The sequence below is a fragment of the Orycteropus afer genome, unplaced genomic scaffold (genome assembly GCF_000298275.1).
Source record: "Orycteropus afer afer isolate SDZICR_OR568_19922 unplaced genomic scaffold, OryAfe1.0 scaffold00127, whole genome shotgun sequence".
NCBI classification, from domain to species: Eukaryota; Metazoa; Chordata; class Mammalia; order Tubulidentata; family Orycteropodidae; genus Orycteropus; species Orycteropus afer.
This window is the reverse complement of record NW_006921714.1, coordinates 4,525,633-4,542,275: the sequence shown is the minus strand read 5'-3', so window position 1 is coordinate 4,542,275 and position 16,643 is coordinate 4,525,633. Positions and strand designations below refer to the sequence as shown.

General features: G+C 47.9%; 1 protein-coding gene across 1 annotated transcript in view; it reads right to left on the bottom strand.

The window, feature by feature from the left end:
* Nucleotides 1-723: 723 nt before the first annotated feature.
* Nucleotides 724-16,643, bottom strand: part of SLC24A4 (solute carrier family 24 member 4) — a 218,705-nt gene continuing 202,785 nt past the window's right edge. The window contains 5 exon segments of the mRNA XM_007944500.1: nucleotides 724-876; nucleotides 2,024-2,089; nucleotides 3,282-3,394; nucleotides 7,592-7,706; nucleotides 10,971-11,137. Coding sequence (XP_007942691.1) covers nucleotides 724-876; nucleotides 2,024-2,089; nucleotides 3,282-3,394; nucleotides 7,592-7,706; nucleotides 10,971-11,137 — 614 coding nt within the window.

Genomic DNA, 16,643 nt, shown 5'->3' with positions numbered 1-16,643 from the left:
TGATATTTTTCAAGTAAGATGATCGATATATTTTATTTTAAATATTTCATTGCTCATTCTCTGAATGCATCAATAAAAGTGATAAGAATATTCACTTGCTTTCTCTCTTCTACTCTGAAAGACAGAATACCTTCTTCCAACTTATCCAGAAAAAGGGATGGAATGCCTACTGTCACCGCCCCAAACCTTAACGTGTCAAGGCTGTGCCTGCTCTGTGCGTGAGAGGCTGTGCCTGCTCTGTGCGTGAGAGCCTGTAGCAGAAGCGTTCAGCAACACACGCTGCATAAGGACTCAGCCCCTCTAGCCCAGAGGCCACTCGTGAGGACAACAATCCTATTTTGCACTTGCCCCTGGAGACCTCACGATCACCAGCTGCCTCATGGCTGCAACAGAAAGACAAACTGCACACAGAAGTCCTTCTGACTCTAGTGTGTGAGAGAGGAGATGCTCACATCCCCGTGGCCGACAGCTCGGAGGTCTGCCAAGCTGCGCCAGTCCCCGCCCCGAATCTTGCCTCTGGGGGTGGAACTCCAGGGAGGAGGAGGACGTCCAGCAGTCTGGCCCGAGACCAGACAGAGACCACGATGCTCTTCCTTCCAGTGGATGAAAGGGCAGACTGTGGCTGCGGATGCAGGGAAGACTCGTGGTGGGGGAGGGAGCAAGAGAAGAGGACGCCAGCGTCACAGGGTCTCAGGAACATGCCCCACGGGTGGCGGCTCAGCCTTAGTCATCTTCTCGGCACATGGGCAAGTTGACAAAGGTGAAGACGTTGAACTCTATCATGATCGAGAAGCACAGGAAGATGGCGTAGAGGACCAGCACATAGACCCCCAGTTTCCGGTCCAGTCTCCATTTGTTAAGGTGGATGCCAAGGACCTGGGGGGAGAGTGTAAGAGCTGGGCTTGGGGGCTGTTCTGGATTGAACTGTGTCCCCTCTGAAACATGTTGGTGTCCTAACTTCTATGCCTGTGGATGTAATCCCATTTGGAAATAGGATTTTCTTTGTTATGTTAATATGGTGTGTCCTAAACCTAATCCCACCTGAGGGATAAGGATTGGGCTGGATGGGCCAGACAGAGGGGAGAAGTGCCCGGGCAGAGCCGACAGAGCAACATGAAGGTCACCAAGGAACTGAGGGATGCCAGCCTGCAACAAGGCTCCCGGAGCCAACACAGAGACAGGGGCTCCGCCTAGAGCTGATGTTCTGAACTCGGACTTCTAGCCTCCTGAACCGTGAGAAAATAAATTCCTCTAAAACCACCTTAAATTAACTTGTGGTTTTTGTGCCACAGAAGCCCTAGGAATCTAAGACAAGGGCAAAGAAATATGAAAGTTTTTTTTTTTTTTTTTTGCCGGATTATGAACTGCAGAGCTTTCTCTAAAGTGTGGACCACACTTTCTCTAAGGCGTGGACTAGAGCAGAAAGAGGTGGTGCCAGGCACATGTCAGTGGTATCACAAGAAGCCCTGGGACCCTGGACTGTCTCTACATGAAAGGGGAGCCTCGGACCCAGCCCTGCTGACCCTGGGACACATAACAGCGCCCTCCTGGGACGGGTCCTCTCCAGGTAGGCCTGCCGCCTCCCCGGCCAGGCTTTCTTCAGGGACAGGAGTGATCTTCCTCTGGATGCTCGCTTTCCTCCTTGACTTCCCATCCTGGTTTTAACTCAGCTAAATTTCCAAGGCCCTTGCTCCTGCTCCTGCTGGCCCATGGCCTAGCAAACCTTGGCTTGGGCCACTGTTTTGACCTGTGTATGTGCTTATAGGAGACCTTGTGGCACAGTGGTTAAGCCCTTGGCTGCTAACCAAAAGGTCAGAAGTTCTAACCCGTCAGGTGCTCCATGGAAGAAAGACGTCCTACTCTGTCTTACAGGGTTGCTGTGAGTTGGAATTGGCTAGGTGGCACTTACCCCTCATTGTCAGGGGGAGGTGAGAGGTGGGTTCAGAGGAACATAAGTGGCTAGGCAGAATCAGATGCAGTGCAGCATGTGGGAGGTTTCTATTTTGGGGTCAGAAAAACTCACAGTGAGAGCGACAGAGCCCAGCAACAGCACCACTGAATAGACCAGACCCCGGCTGTTGATCTTCACCTGGAAAAACACACACACATGCCCTGAGCCTGGCTGCTCAGCACCCAGCCATTCTGAATGTCCAGCACGCTCCCTCGTACCCATCCCTTCATTCAGAAAACACAGGTGTTCATGACCCTGGAGGGTCAGGTAAATGTGGATTCCAGTCTTGACTCTGCTGACCTCGGCCTTCCTCTCTGAGGAAATGGCCTGGGTCAAGGATAGGCATGTGTGTCAAGAAGAATTGGGCTGGCCTTCATCCTCAGTTGCTTGGACGGACCCTCTCATCCGTGGAATTTCACAAGTGATTGGAGTATCTTGTTACTCATGGTGGGTGCCTTGGACCACATCTGATTGTTTATGCTAAGGAGATGACTCAGGATGGGAAGACTGGCTGTGCCAGAAAGACTGACCGTGTGATCAGAGGGTAAGGGCTTTGAGCCACGTGGTATCAGTCCCACCCCTGGGAAGAAAAGAGGGTCTGGAGGCTGAGTTCAGTCTCATGGGCAATGATCCAATCAATCTTGCTTATGGAATGAAACCTCCCTAAGACCTCTGGGAAACTTGGGTGAGCTTCCTGGGTTGGCAATACTCCATACATGTTACCCACATGTTGATTATGGGATGGGAATGTGTCCATGAGGATACCAGAAGCTCACGTTTGGAACCCTCTCAAGTCCTGATTCTGCTCTATGGATTTCTTCCCTTGTCTGGTTCTAGTCTACCTTTCTGTGAAAATAAAGCTATAACTGTAATGCTGGCACTTTCCAGAGCTTTGTGGTGTTCTAACAAATTATTAAACCTGAGAGAATCCATGGAGACCTCTAAATTTATAGCCAGCTGGTCAGAGGTAAGGGTGGCCCAGGGAATCTCTGAACCTGTGGCTGATGTTTAAACTTGTGGGCAGACTTGGCAGTCTGGAGGACTGTGCCCATAACTCCAAGTCTGGCCCATTGTGGGTAGCACAGCAGAGGGCTGAGACAGTGGGTGGAATACTGACAAGTGCTCAGCAAGCATGGGCTGCCTCCTACAGGCACCTTCTTGGGCTGTTCTTGAAGCATTCGAGCAAAGTGCATACCAGGGTGCCAAGGAGAAGAGGATGGCATGTTCTCCAGATCCCTGTGTAGGACCTGGGCCAAACCCACCATCGTTCACCACAAAGCACATGCATCTGGCATCAATCCTGTTTACTTAAGAGGTGAGAGGAACTTACTGTGGATCCGTAATTAATGACCATGGTCTGGAGGCCCCACGGTATGCCAAGCCCTACGAGGATGTCAAACACGTTGCTTCCTATGGTGTTAGAGACCGCCATGTCCCCGAGGCCTGGAGGAGATAACCAACACATTTCATTCATCAAGAGCAGTCACCAGAAACACTATAATGTTCCCATATAACTAATCTGTTAGCGCTACTCTTTGGAAAGGAATTCTTTCTCCATGGACCCCAAATTTCTTAAACCTTCTGGTGAGGTCTAAGATGCATGTGGAGTCCCTGGGTGGTTCAAATGGTTACACCCTGGGCTACTCACTGGAAGCCTGGGAGTTTGAACCTACCCAGAGGGGTCTTGAAAGAAAGGCCTGGTGATGTGTTTCCAGAGCGTCACAACCACCAAAACCCTGTGAACACAGGTCTACTCTGAAATCACAGTCACCATGAGTTAGAAATGACTTGATGGCAACTGGTTTTGTTTTCGGTCTAAGATCCACTTCCTTCATGAAGTCTAAAGGGGGACCTTCATTGTTTCTCCTCAGGTTCATCAGCCGATCTTCTCTGAGGACTTGCTGCATGCTCTTCATTCCATCCTCCCAGTAACTCTGGGACAGAGCATCACCCGCAAGTGGCAGATGCTTGGGGACATGCCCGAGGTTGCAGAGTTCGAGGAACTCAGTCTCAGGAAGTCTGGTCCAGTGTCCTTTATACCAAACCACAATGCACCTTGTGGCCCAGGTGATGACCCTCACAGCCTTGGCTTGGACTGCATCAGGTTTTAAACCATGCTGATTCCCAAAGAGTGAACTGTTTTTCCCCAACCAGATGAGAAACATCTGAAATGCTAGGGGCATGCTGTCTCCCCTCCTTTCCCCTCCCAACTGTCCAGCATCATACCAACCACACTATCTGGGGAACTTAATGATTCAAGGCTACTGTAAGTTAGGGAAAAAACAACTCATATAACTAAAATTCATGCTGGCTGCAACCTGTTCCCACCTGGCCACTTAGCCCTAATTCTATAGGAGTGCCATCACCTGGCACGAATGTACTAAGGTGTGGCTAAGAGATCAGCTGCTAACCAAGAGGTTAGTGGTTTTAACCCACTGGTCCCTCTGCAAGAGAAAGATGTGGCAATCTGCTTCCATAAAGATTTGCAGCCTTGGAAACCCTGTTGGGTAGTTCTAGTCTACTCTGTCCTATAGACTCACTATGATGGGATTGACTTGATGGCAATGGGTTTGGTTTGGTGGCACATATACCAATATCTGTGGAATGAACAAGCCTGAAAGCAAAGTGCCTGTAAACATAATATTGCTTTGATGGCTCAGCTGCCCAGCAGCAACTCAGACCAGCACCTGGACAAGAGGCCCATCTGCCTTTGACCACCTCCCAGGTTGGTCACCCCTCCTCTTGCTCTCGCTGCTGCCTCCTGCTGCCCTCTCAGATACATTGCCTCCCTCAAGGCACTCACATTTGGCTTTATTTTCTTCCTTCCTGCCAGTTCCAGGCACTGTTCTGAGTGACCTCAATATCTTGGCAGCTCAGCCCTGCTGCTCGGCGGGATCTCTGGACACCAACCTTCCCATTTCCCAGTCACTGTACAGTGCAGCCATGTGCTTGGCCGCTGTTTTGGACCAGCTACTTGCACTTGGATAGGCTGCAGTGGAACTTCCAGACTAAGACAGACTAGGAAGAAGGGCCTGGAAATCTATGCCTGAAAAACTCCACCAGTAGAAACCCTGTGGAGCACAGCAGTTGGATCCCATTGGGCATGGGGGCACCTTGAGTCACGGGCCAACTGAGAGGCATCTCACAACAAGCGTGTGCACCTGGTGAAGTGGCAGCGCTCAGTGGGACAGATGCCAGGGCATGTGAGGTGGCAGCGAGCCCTACCCAGGTGGTACTGCTGACAGCTGCATGGCCATCTGAGAACCCGAGGACAGACAGCTCTTAGACTGAGTCCCCGGGAGTCTCATTAGGATGCGGATTCTGATTCAGTGAGTCTGGGGCGGGGCCTGAGCTTCTGCATTTCTCCCCAGCTCCCAGGTGAAGAGGAAGTTGCCGACCGGGACCATCTTTGAACTGCAGAAAGCAGTACCTTACGTCAGGACATGCTGCACCGTCTTCTGCTTTGGGTGGCAGACTCTGAAGAGAAGTTTCTATGTCCTTCCTGCGAAGGACACTGGCTGTCTTTGACCCTGCCTGCTAGATTCTTTGTCCATCACATCAATGCCTGCCTCTGTTTCCTTACTGGTGCATTATACTACAGCCCTCCAAGATGATGTCTGTGGTGGAGAAGTTTGTGTGTCAACTTGGCTGGGCCTGGTGGAGTGGCTGGGCTGCTGGATGTAGTATTCCCCATGATGAGACTGGTCATCAACTCCATGGTAGAATCTACTGTGAGCAGCTGAGTAGCTGCCTTAGGGCTATGGTCTGCTTCCCATATATGAAGAGAAGCCTTGGGGAATGGTAGCTTATGGCACGCTTGAACCCTGCATGTGGCCACGTCATTGTTCAGCAGCCTGCCATGCTCTGCTGACCTTGGGACTTTCAATGGACTTGAATTGATGGCCTGCCATGTGGTTTGGTAACATTGGGGCTGTGCCATTTTACTTGTCGACCTTGGGCTTGTTAGCCTCAGCAGCCAGTAGCTGTCTGAGTGAAGAGATGCCTCTAGCTTCAGTGGGCTGGGAGCAAGAGGCAGAGCTGAAGCCCAGGGTTGAGGGGCTTTTACCCAGCCCCTAGAGCCTGGCACTTTGAACTTGGACTTCTAGCCTCCCAAACTGTAAGAGAATAAGCTCCTGTTTGTTCAGCCATCCCATTTGTGGTATATTCCTGCCAGAGTGGCACTAGGGAACCAAAACAATGTCCTCCCACAGAACCCCACTCCTCCCTTATTCTTATAGGGCCCTGTCCTTGGCCTCACCAGAAAACCCCCATCTCAAGGCCTTAACTTCCTTAATTCTCCCAATTAATCAGACCCTCAGACCCAATTATTCCCTCTCCCACTAGCCTGGACTCCAAGGTCAGTTGTCTAAACTACACATCTCTTACTCCCTTGACCTTCTATGGTGTCCCCAGTCAACCTAGCTTTGGGCGAACTGCTCTCTCTCAGCTGTGTGTCACTGGAGCAAAGATGGCTGAATCCCACCCAAGTTCATGCCCCTGCATGTCACCCAGGCCCCCGGTGCTCACTGGTGGGCCTTGTGCTCTTTTTGAAGCTCATTCCCCTCAGTTGCCCTCAGCTGACACCTATCAAGTGACTGGGTAGGACTATGCAAATAAGGCACTTATTGCCTACCAAAGGGATTAAACAGCTTGTTAAAAATGCAAATAAGGTGCATGGAACCCTTGTGGGGGTGGGACCATGCAAATGAGGTGTATGGAACCCCAACGAAGGGATTGGTCAGTTTTGTCATCCTGCTAGGCTTAAAAGGAGTCATCCCAGAGCAGAAAGGGGACCTCCCTTCCACCAAGAAAGAAGAGCCAGGAGTGGAGTGCATCCTTTGGACCTTGGGTCTGTGCTGAGACCCTCCTAGCCCCAGGACAGAGAGCTGTAACACTAGAGATGGCACAAGGCGGAGAGAAGTGGCAGAGGCATGGCAGCAGCAGAACCAGGAGACTATGCGAAATAGTGCGGGGGGCTTCCTGGCCCACCAAGCAAGGCAGCTACAGTAGGTGTGCCAACCCACAGGGTGACAGAGAGTTGACACCCTTGGGCCCAGGCTTCCAGGCAGGGTGGGGGTGCCTCTGGGCACTTATTGGCAGAGCTACCAAGCTTTGTACCACTTGGCTGAGTAGGGTAGAGGCTGAGGGCCAGGGAGAGGCCTTCCTGCCATCATGGCTAAGAAGTAGCTGTCCTGATTAAAGACCTGTATCCTGACTTGTTCCTGACCCTGAATTGGGACCTGTAACCTCCCTGATAAGCCCCATAATCATTGAGTATTGTCTGTGAGCTCCGTGTGGCCACTGCAACGAATTACCTGACATAGTAGAGAAATACCAAGTGCCATGGGAGGGATGCCCCTACCTTGCCTGCCAGGGATTGGAACGTTTCTTGACATTAGCCCATCAAGTCTGGGCTCAGGATCTGTTCCGTCTCACATTGACCGGTACTTTCAGAACCTGTTTGTTTTTAGAGAATTCTACTCAAGTAAACACTTGCAGAGGTCTGGAGTTTATCTTGGTGGGATCTCTCCACAGATGGAATCCCAGATGCCACAGTTACTTCCATATCAGGACTTAACCACCACCTGTCATGAAGTCAGGAACCGTGTAACTCAGGCAGGGCCCACGCGGGATCCGTACCTTGTCTCGCCACGATCAAGCTGGCCATGCAGTCTGGAACGCTCGTGCCTGCTGCCAGGAAAGTAATCCCCATGATGACATCAGGAATCCCAAGTGTGTAGCCAATAATTGTCACCTGCAGAAGGGGAAGGGGAGACATGAACTCACAGTGGAGCCTCCCGGACACTGTGCTTACCAAGTATAACCTGAACTTGGTACTGTGGTCACCAGCAGAAGCCTCTGGAATGTGGGTTTATTTTAAAAACATCTTCTGAGTGCTCTTTTTTTCTTTTATTTCCTGATTACCTGAATAATATGTTTACTTTTTTAAAAAAAGAAAAGTAAAATGAAAATAAAAATCACTATTTCTCCAGTTACACAGATAACTACTAGTAATCTTCAGACCAGCCAGTGGCTCTCAGACCTGAGCATCTCGAACCATCTCTCCACCAGGGCTTATTAGCATGCATACCACCAGGCGCCCCTGCCCAGTGTCTGATCCAGGAGGCCTGAGAACTAGCATTCCTGAGAAGTCAGTTCCTTGGGCCCCTCAGGCTGCTGGCTTGGGGATCACATTTGCAAAGTACTGCTTTATCCTATCTCCTGGGCCTTTTTGGTGTGTGTTAGAACACTGCAATCAGACACTCCTATTTACATTCGTTCTAACTGTTCGTTCATTTAATAACACGTCGTGAAGGCCTTTCCGCTGGAATGTTTGGTCAGCAGCTGGGTTTCCCGTGCTGCAGCAAGCTCACTGTATGCTGCAATGTTAGCCAAGGCAGCGGGGGTGGGGCGGTTCGTATATGTCTCCCCTCACTGGTAATTAGTGGAGGAGATCTAATAATGCTTTATTTTCAGTAATTAGTGGAGAAAAAAATCCACACATTCATTACTTTCATCTCCCTAATTCTCATACCTACTCAAACGCCGTGAAGCACTTTTTACTCCTGAAGTTGTTTCAGGAATGTGTATTTCAATAAGAGAAACCATTGCATTCTTTTTTTAAAATGTAAAGACAGGCCAATTTTTAACTCTAATCAGAAAACTCTAAGTTTGCAAATTCAGTTTCTTTAAGGCACAGGTTATTTTTATGATCATCTTAGATTGTCATCCTTTTCTGGGGGGGTGCTGGGTAGTAGTTACTTCTAGCCCCTTCTCCAACACACACACACACTCTCACTCTCTCTCTCTCTCTCTCTCTCTCTCTCTCTCGACTCATGGAAGCAGTGCTGGTGGTATCTCACGGTGAAGATGGCTGATATTTTAGTTATGAGCAGTCCAGCCCTGCTGCAAGTCTGACCAGATGGGATGTGAGAGTCTACTGAAACGGGGTGTGACATACTCTGAAGTTAGTGCAGCCCAGAAAGGGCTCTGTGAGAAATCACTCACCGCTCGGTGGTCGACCTGCATAACATTCACTGAGGTTCTTGGGTGGCTACTGGAAAAACCAACAACCAAGCAACCAGACTGCTGCTGGTGCATTGATTCTGACTCACGGAAACCCCGTGTTACCGAGTGGAACTGGTCCATAGGGTTTTCTTGGTTGTCATCTTTACAGAAGCAGATAGCCAGCTCTTCCCTTCAAGGCCCCTCTGGGTAGGTTCAAACCACCAACCTTGAGGTTAAGAGTGCAAACTGACTGCACCACTCAGGGACCTTATTACCTGGCAATCAGCCCAAACCAGTTGTTGGCTGCAGCAAGCAACCATAACTGGGCTTGGGTAAGTGTGGACAAACCCAACCTGGTTTGGAATAATATGGACGGAGTGGAGAAGGGAGGAGTCTGAGAGGGACAATGAGTGAGGTCCTTCCAGAGAGGTCTGGAGGATTCAGGTGTTCAAAGTGTCCCCATGTGCCCAGTTTAGCTGAGCCAAGGACAGGGTGTCCAGGTGTGGGGGCCTGGTGGCTTAGTGTGGTTCTGTCCCACCTGAGTTATATGACTTATTCTGTTCATTAAGAAACAACCGCAGCCTGAATTCTGGGAGTCCTCCTGGGAAGAACATTCTAAGAGGCAGGGAGTCCGGAAGAGCTGGGAGGAGGAGGCTGTCCAGCTTGATGAAGTTGCCCTGGGCTGTACCTGCTCCTCCCTGGATCACTCTTAAGCCAAGGAGCCGGCCAAGGGGTTCGACTTCAGAAGCAAAACAGCCCCCCTAAGCTACTTAGGAAGGTCTTGGTGGTGCAAATGGTTGAGCACTTGACCGCTAACCCAACGGTTGGTGGTTTGAACCCATCTAGAGGTGCCTTGGAAGATGCCTGGTGATCTGGTTCTGAGACTTCATGAAAGCCCTCTGAAGCAGGTCACCAGGAGTCAGAATCAAGTTGACAGCAACTGGAATCGTATACCATTCAAAATCCTAACAGTGTTTGCTTGGGTTCACACACACAGCATTATGGAAGGAAGGGTAAAGGGGTGACTGGGGGTGGGCGGGTGGGGAGAGGAAATGGCATTGCCTGGGTGTCTATAATGTGCCAGGCACTGGGCAGGCTTTTTATGAATTTTCCTAATAATCCTTGTAAGAGAGCAAAGCATGCCCATTACACAGAGGGGTAAGCGTGGCTCAGGGATGTGGAGCTACCTGCCCAGGTTTTGTGTCTCGTGAGTGGTGGTGAGTTAGGATTTAAATCTGTCCCCGTATGACCGTGAGTTCAAATCCCAATTCTAGCACTCACTAATTGTGTATCGTTGGGCAAATTACTTAATCTCGTGCCTGGACTTCCCTAGCTATAAAATGGGTATAAGAGCTTTATATAAAGTACTTAAGCCAGTGCCTTGTGCATACAATGGGGACGGGAGCACATCCTTAGTAGGGCCATGGAAAGAGCCACCTTGGGACCACCTTTATCTCCTACTGACTCCAGGCTCCTTCTCCCACATTCCACAGGGGCTGTGGAAATGAAGGGGGCCTAGCGATCATGTCTCTACAGAAAACTCTTCAAAGCGTCAGATGGGGTCTCAACTCTGCATCCAGGCCACCTGCTGGGCGTTCTTGTGTTACTCCCTCCATCCATGCTGCCAGGGTGGTGATTTCAGGGTGCCCTTCCTGGGCTGGATTAACTTTGGAGTCTATCACATTCCATTCCAACCCAACCCTGCTTCCTCTGCTTGTTCAGACATTCTCCTGTCTGTGTGAAGGTCACGCTCCCTCCTTCATGACTGCCTTCAAGGTGAGTGCCATGCTGTGTCCATCTTGTATCCCTGGTGCATAGCACAGCGCCAGGTGCCTTTACCGAAACACCTTTCTATCAAGAAATGAGCCTTCACTCGATGCAGCAGAGTAATCTGCCCAAAGGTGGTGCAACACACACCTGAGGTTGCTCTTGAACCCGGCTCTCCCACTTCTGCTTGGCAGACACCAGGCAGGGCTGTCCATACAGTCCACCCCTTGCTCCTTCCACTCACCAGCCACACCATCAGGTAGGAGAACACGGCGATCCACAGTGTGGCGATGACGAAGGTGACCATGAAAAACTTCTCCCAGGAGGGCTTGCTGCAGTTGGGGATGGTGACATACAGGAGGAAGATGAGTGGCCAGGTGAACAGCCACTTGGCTTTGTCCCCTTTTGCTTCTGCAGAGGATGAAACAGAGGAAGAAGAGAGAGGGAGGGAAGCACACACACGGTTAACACACCTCCCAGTCTAGCCGTGATCTCATTTTTTTCAAGCCACATAAGAGACTGCCACCAATACGACTCCAAGCAACTGACCTCACAGAATGCCAGGCTTCCACAGTGTCACCCCAGAAGGGATCCTAGCTAAATGACTCAGTGTTTTTTGATTTAATAATTTCAATCATTTCAACTCTTTCATGGATAGCGGAGCAGGAAGGGACATGCCCAGGAGCGCTGGGATGGGGGTGTAGAACATGGATGAGCTTTGGAATCAGACAGACCAGGGTTCAAATGCAATGACCCTTAAACTTCACTTCTTCCTCTGACAACAGTAAAAACAACAACATTCAGCTTACTGAGTATTTGCTAAGAGCTCTGGTGGCATAGTGCCTCAGGCATTTGACTGCTAACCAGAAGGCTGGCGGTTCAAACCTACCAGCCACTCCTCAGAAGGAAGATTGGGCAATCTACTTCAATAGTGATACCACCTTGGAATCCCAAGGAGGGGTTGCTATGAGTTGGGATCGACTCGACAGCAGTGAGGTGTTTTTTTGTTGTTGTTGTTGTTTGTTTGTTTGGAGTCAGCACAGTGTTAAGCACTTTGCATCTTATTAGTTTCTTCATCGGTAAAATGGGACCTTTACTTCTTTCTTGGTGGTCGCAGGACTGACTGTTACAACAGAGATGAGACACCCAGCACACAGAACCTGGCACCCAGCAGGAGCTGTGGAAATGTCAGCTCCTTTGTTCCTATATCACATGGTTAGCTTGTGGTAGATGCCAGATAAAGTGTGGATGTCCTGGTTGGCAGTCCAGACCTCACTGGGCCCTACCAAGGGAATCCATAAACAACTCAGCCAAGGAAAAGTGGTCTCAATAAGCCCCCGAGTGAAGGTGTGCAGATGTAGTTTAATGCCAGTCTGCGGGTAATGTCTGGGACATAGCAGAGGAAGGATTCTGAAATTTCTCTCCTCCATGAAAGAATCGAGGACTGGCAAAATGGTCAGAGTCAACTTTTTCAACATTGTGGAAGCTAACCACAGGCTTGCAGCCATCCAGAGAGTGTTTATTCAAGATGGCAGGATCTCATTAAGAGTAACGATCTTTGTGAAGTGTTAACTTGTGCTCCTTCCATCCCTTTCTCATCAGCTTCCTGAGACCCTTAAAAGCCAACAGCCAGCGAACACAATGAGAACCAGCAGCCACTGGACAGAGTAGAAGAGGACTGGGGCTGCTTCCAAGCCTGTTCCCAAGAACCACCATTATTTGACCTGACTGTGCTGTTCTAGAAGACCCGACTTCCAAGGCTGTCTTTAGTTCCCCTGACTCCCAGGGGAAGCAGCCTTCCCTTGAGGGCGTTTGTAGAAAATTATCAGACGTAATTGTTGCCCATCATGGCTGTCTAAGGTCATAGACACTGGAGCAAACAACAGGCTGATCAAAAATCTTAAATGAGATAAGATGTCCATACGCGGGTTTGAGATGAATGAGAATGAGATGAGAAATCATATATTCACATGGGACTTTGAATAGTTTCAATCTGTTCCTGAAAATCTAAAGGCCACATGCATACGGGCCTGTGTACATGGCTGAGGAAAGGCCTGAGAAGGTCCTAAGCTCCCCTCTGGCTGACCTTGAAGGTCTGTGCAAGCAGGAAGTTATAAACTACCTCACTGAGTGTTGAAGGTGTGCCATGACCCATACACAGGGCCGCTCAGTAAAGACAGAGAGACTTACTGGATTCAGGAATCTAATGAAATCTCTGTCCAACCAGCTGACCTCTAAGCTAACCTAGCAATCTTCGTAGCCACACATGACAAAGAGTGAAGACTTTAAAGAATTAATTTAGGAAAACAATTCAATCAAACAAACAGCAGTAACAACATACCTGGGCAAAGAATTGCCACGTTATATTCTTAAAAATGTCCAGTTTTCGAAAACAACCACCAAAGAATTAGGAGACGAAGAAACAAACTATCATCCATACACAGGAAAACAAGCTGTCAGTGGAAACTGGCTGTGGAAGCCTCGATGTTGGAGTTACTAGAGCAAGATTTTAAATCAATTCTTTAAAAGTATTTTCAAGTAGTTAAAGGAAACCATGTATAAAGAACAAAAGGAAGGAGTGAGAATGATGTCTCATCAGAGAATGTCAATAGAGAGATAAAAACCATGAAAAGAGACCCACCCACAACTCTGGAGTTGAAAAGTATATTAACGATAATAAGAATAAAAAAAATAATCACTAAAAGGGCTCAACAGCAGATTTAAGCAGGCGAAAGAAAAAAATCGGCAAACTTGAAGATAGTTCAATTGAGATTATCTATTTTGATGAACAGAAAGGTCAAAGAATGAAGAAAAGCGAACAGACCCTCAGTAATCTGTGGGACACCATCAAGCCTATAGCATATTCATAATCAGAGTCCCAGAATGGGAAGACAGAGAGTAAGGGAGGAAGGAATGGAAGTAGACAAGTTAATACTCCACAAGAAAGAAAATGTGATGAAATAAGGTCTGAAAATCCTCCTAAATTTAATCAAAAGTGTTAAAGTACACATTTAAGAAAGTAAACAGACTCCAGGCAGGAACAACAACTCATAAAATGGAATATTACTGACCCATAAAAAATGAAGTACTGATACATGCTACAATATGGATGAACGTTGAAAGCACTATATAGTAAGTGAAAGAAGCCAGACACAAAGAATTTCATACTGAATCATTCAATTTATATGTGATAGGCAAGTTTATTCACCATTCATCTGCTAGTTTGTGATATTCTGGTGGCTTGCACATTGCTGTGAGGCTGGAGGCTATGCCACCAGTATCTCAAATACCAGCAGGGTCACCCTGGTGGACAGGTTTCAGCAGAGCTTCCAGACTAAGACAGACTCCAGAGGGAAGGGGCCATGCACTTCTCAAAGAACTGTCCAGTGAGAACCTTATGAATAACAGTGAAACACTCTCTATTACTGGAAAATATAGAGACAGAAAGGAGCCCTGGTTGTGCAATAGTTAAGCGCCTGGTGGCTAACTGAAAGATTGACAATCTACTTCCATAGAGATTAAAACCAAACTCACTGCCATGAAGTCGGATCCGACTCACAGTGACACCTCCTTGGGTCTCTGAGGTGGTATTACTACAGAAGTAGATTGCCCAACCTTCCTTCACCAGGAGTGGCTGGTGGGTTTGAACCACCAGCCTTCTGGTTAGTAGTCAGATGCTTTAGGCAGTATGCCACCAGAGCTCCTCCATAAAGATTACAGCCTAGGAAACCCTACGGGCCAGTTCTACTCTGTCACATTGGGTTGATATGACTTAGAGTTATCTAGATAGTACCTGGCAGCAACAACAACAACATAGAGACAGAAAGTGGATTAGTGATTGCTAGGGACCGGGTGGGGAAAAATGAGCAACAACTCCCGATGTGTACATGGTTTCTTTTTGGGGTGATGGGATGGTGTGGAATTTGATAGTGTTGATGGCTGCATGACTCTGTAAATATACTTAAAACCACTGACTTGGACACTTTAAAGGATCCCTGGTGGGATAGTGGTTAAGTGGTTGGCTGCTAACCAAAGGTCGGTGGTTCAAACCAGCTGCTTCCTGGGAGAAAGAAGTGGCTGTCTGCTTCCATAAAGTTTATAGCCTTGGAAACCATATGGGGCAGTTCTACCATGTCCTATAAGGTCACTATGACTCAGAATCAACTTGATGGCGATGAATGGGTTTGGGTTTTTTGGTTTTGTATACTTTTAAAGGATGAATTTTATGGTATAGGAATTATGTTTCAATTAAAAAGAAAATAAATTGGAAAGAAGGTTGGCATTTTCTGTTTTAGGTCTATACATCTGTTCCTGAAACTTCCTACATCACGAAAAGTATACACATCCAGAGAGAAACAGAAGTCTGCTTACGGTAACGAGCCAGAGAACGTGGTTGGCTGAAACTCAGCAAATCCATCCAGGTATCTGTCCTAGATGCTGCATCTGGGAAAACATTTGTTTTCCCAAATCATGCCTTACGTACCCCTTCCCATATCTTGTAATCCCTGCACAAAGGCACAAAAGTTCCTCTCCTGATTGGATTGTCTACAATTTTTGACTTGTCCTTTGTCAGCCTACATCCCAGCTCATCTAGGCTGCTAGTTAAGTCTCAGGGCATCTCCAGAACCAACATACAGCTCTGTATATGGGGAAAAAATAAATAAATTTTGGGCAATGTAACCTGACACTTAAATGCCCAGGAATGTCTTTGGAGATACATCACAAATGCCACAGCTGAAGGATAATTTTTCTATTTCTAGACATCAAGTTGCATCAGGTGTCGTGTTTTGTTTTGCCTGGTACAGGTTTCATGGTGGGCACCACATCCACCACAGTTGGCCTAGCTTCATGGCCCACTATTGCCACCTAAGAGGTCACTATGCTCCAATTGACCTGTTCTCCCATTGTTGTGCTTTTCAGCTGTGTTGGAACCCATTAGTGGATTGTGAAATCAATTATGTGGATGGAAAACAGCATTTCCTTAAAAAGAAACAGGATAGGAAATATTAGGTCACGATAGCCACTTCTTGGAAGGAAGATGGGGCAATCTACTTCCGTAGTGATACTGCCTTGGAAACCGAAGGAGGGGTCGCTATGAATCGGGTCCAACTTGACGGCACATAACAACAACAATAACATATGTTTGGTATTGTTGCTGTTATGTGCCACCGAGTTGGCCCCAGCTCATAGTGACTCCTCCTTGGGTTTCTGAGGTGGTGTCACTATGGAAGTAGATTGCCCAACCTTCCTTCTAAGGAGTGGCTGGTGGGCTTGAACCAGCAGACTTCTGGTTAGCAGTCAAGTGCCTTAGGCACTATGACACCAGAGCTCCTATATGTTTGCATTAGTGAGCTGAAATGGACCAGTTTTGGCCATTTTGAATCAGACAACCCTATGATCTACTATGCCGGGAATGACAAATTGAAGAGGAATGGAGGGGCATTCATCATCACAAAGAATGTTTCATGATCTGTCCTGAAGTACAGTGCTGTCAGTGATAGGATAATATCCATACACCTACAAGGAAGACTGGTTAATATGACTATTATTCAAATTTATGCACCAATCACCAAAGCCAAAGATGACGAAATTTAAGAGTTTTACTAACTTCTGCAGTCTGAAATTGACCAAACATTTAATCAAGATGTGCTGATTATCACTGGTGACTGGAATGCAAAAGTTGAAAACAAAGAAGAATCACTGGTAGCTGGAAAATATTACCTTGGTGATAGAAATGATGCTGAAGACCACATGATAGAATTTTACAAGAACAACAACTTATTCATTGCAAATACCTTTTTCAACAACACAAATGGTGGCTATACACATGGACTTCACCAGACGGAGTACACAGGAATCAGATTGACTACATCTGTGGCAAGAGGCAGTGGAAAAGCTCAATATCTTCAGCCAAAAC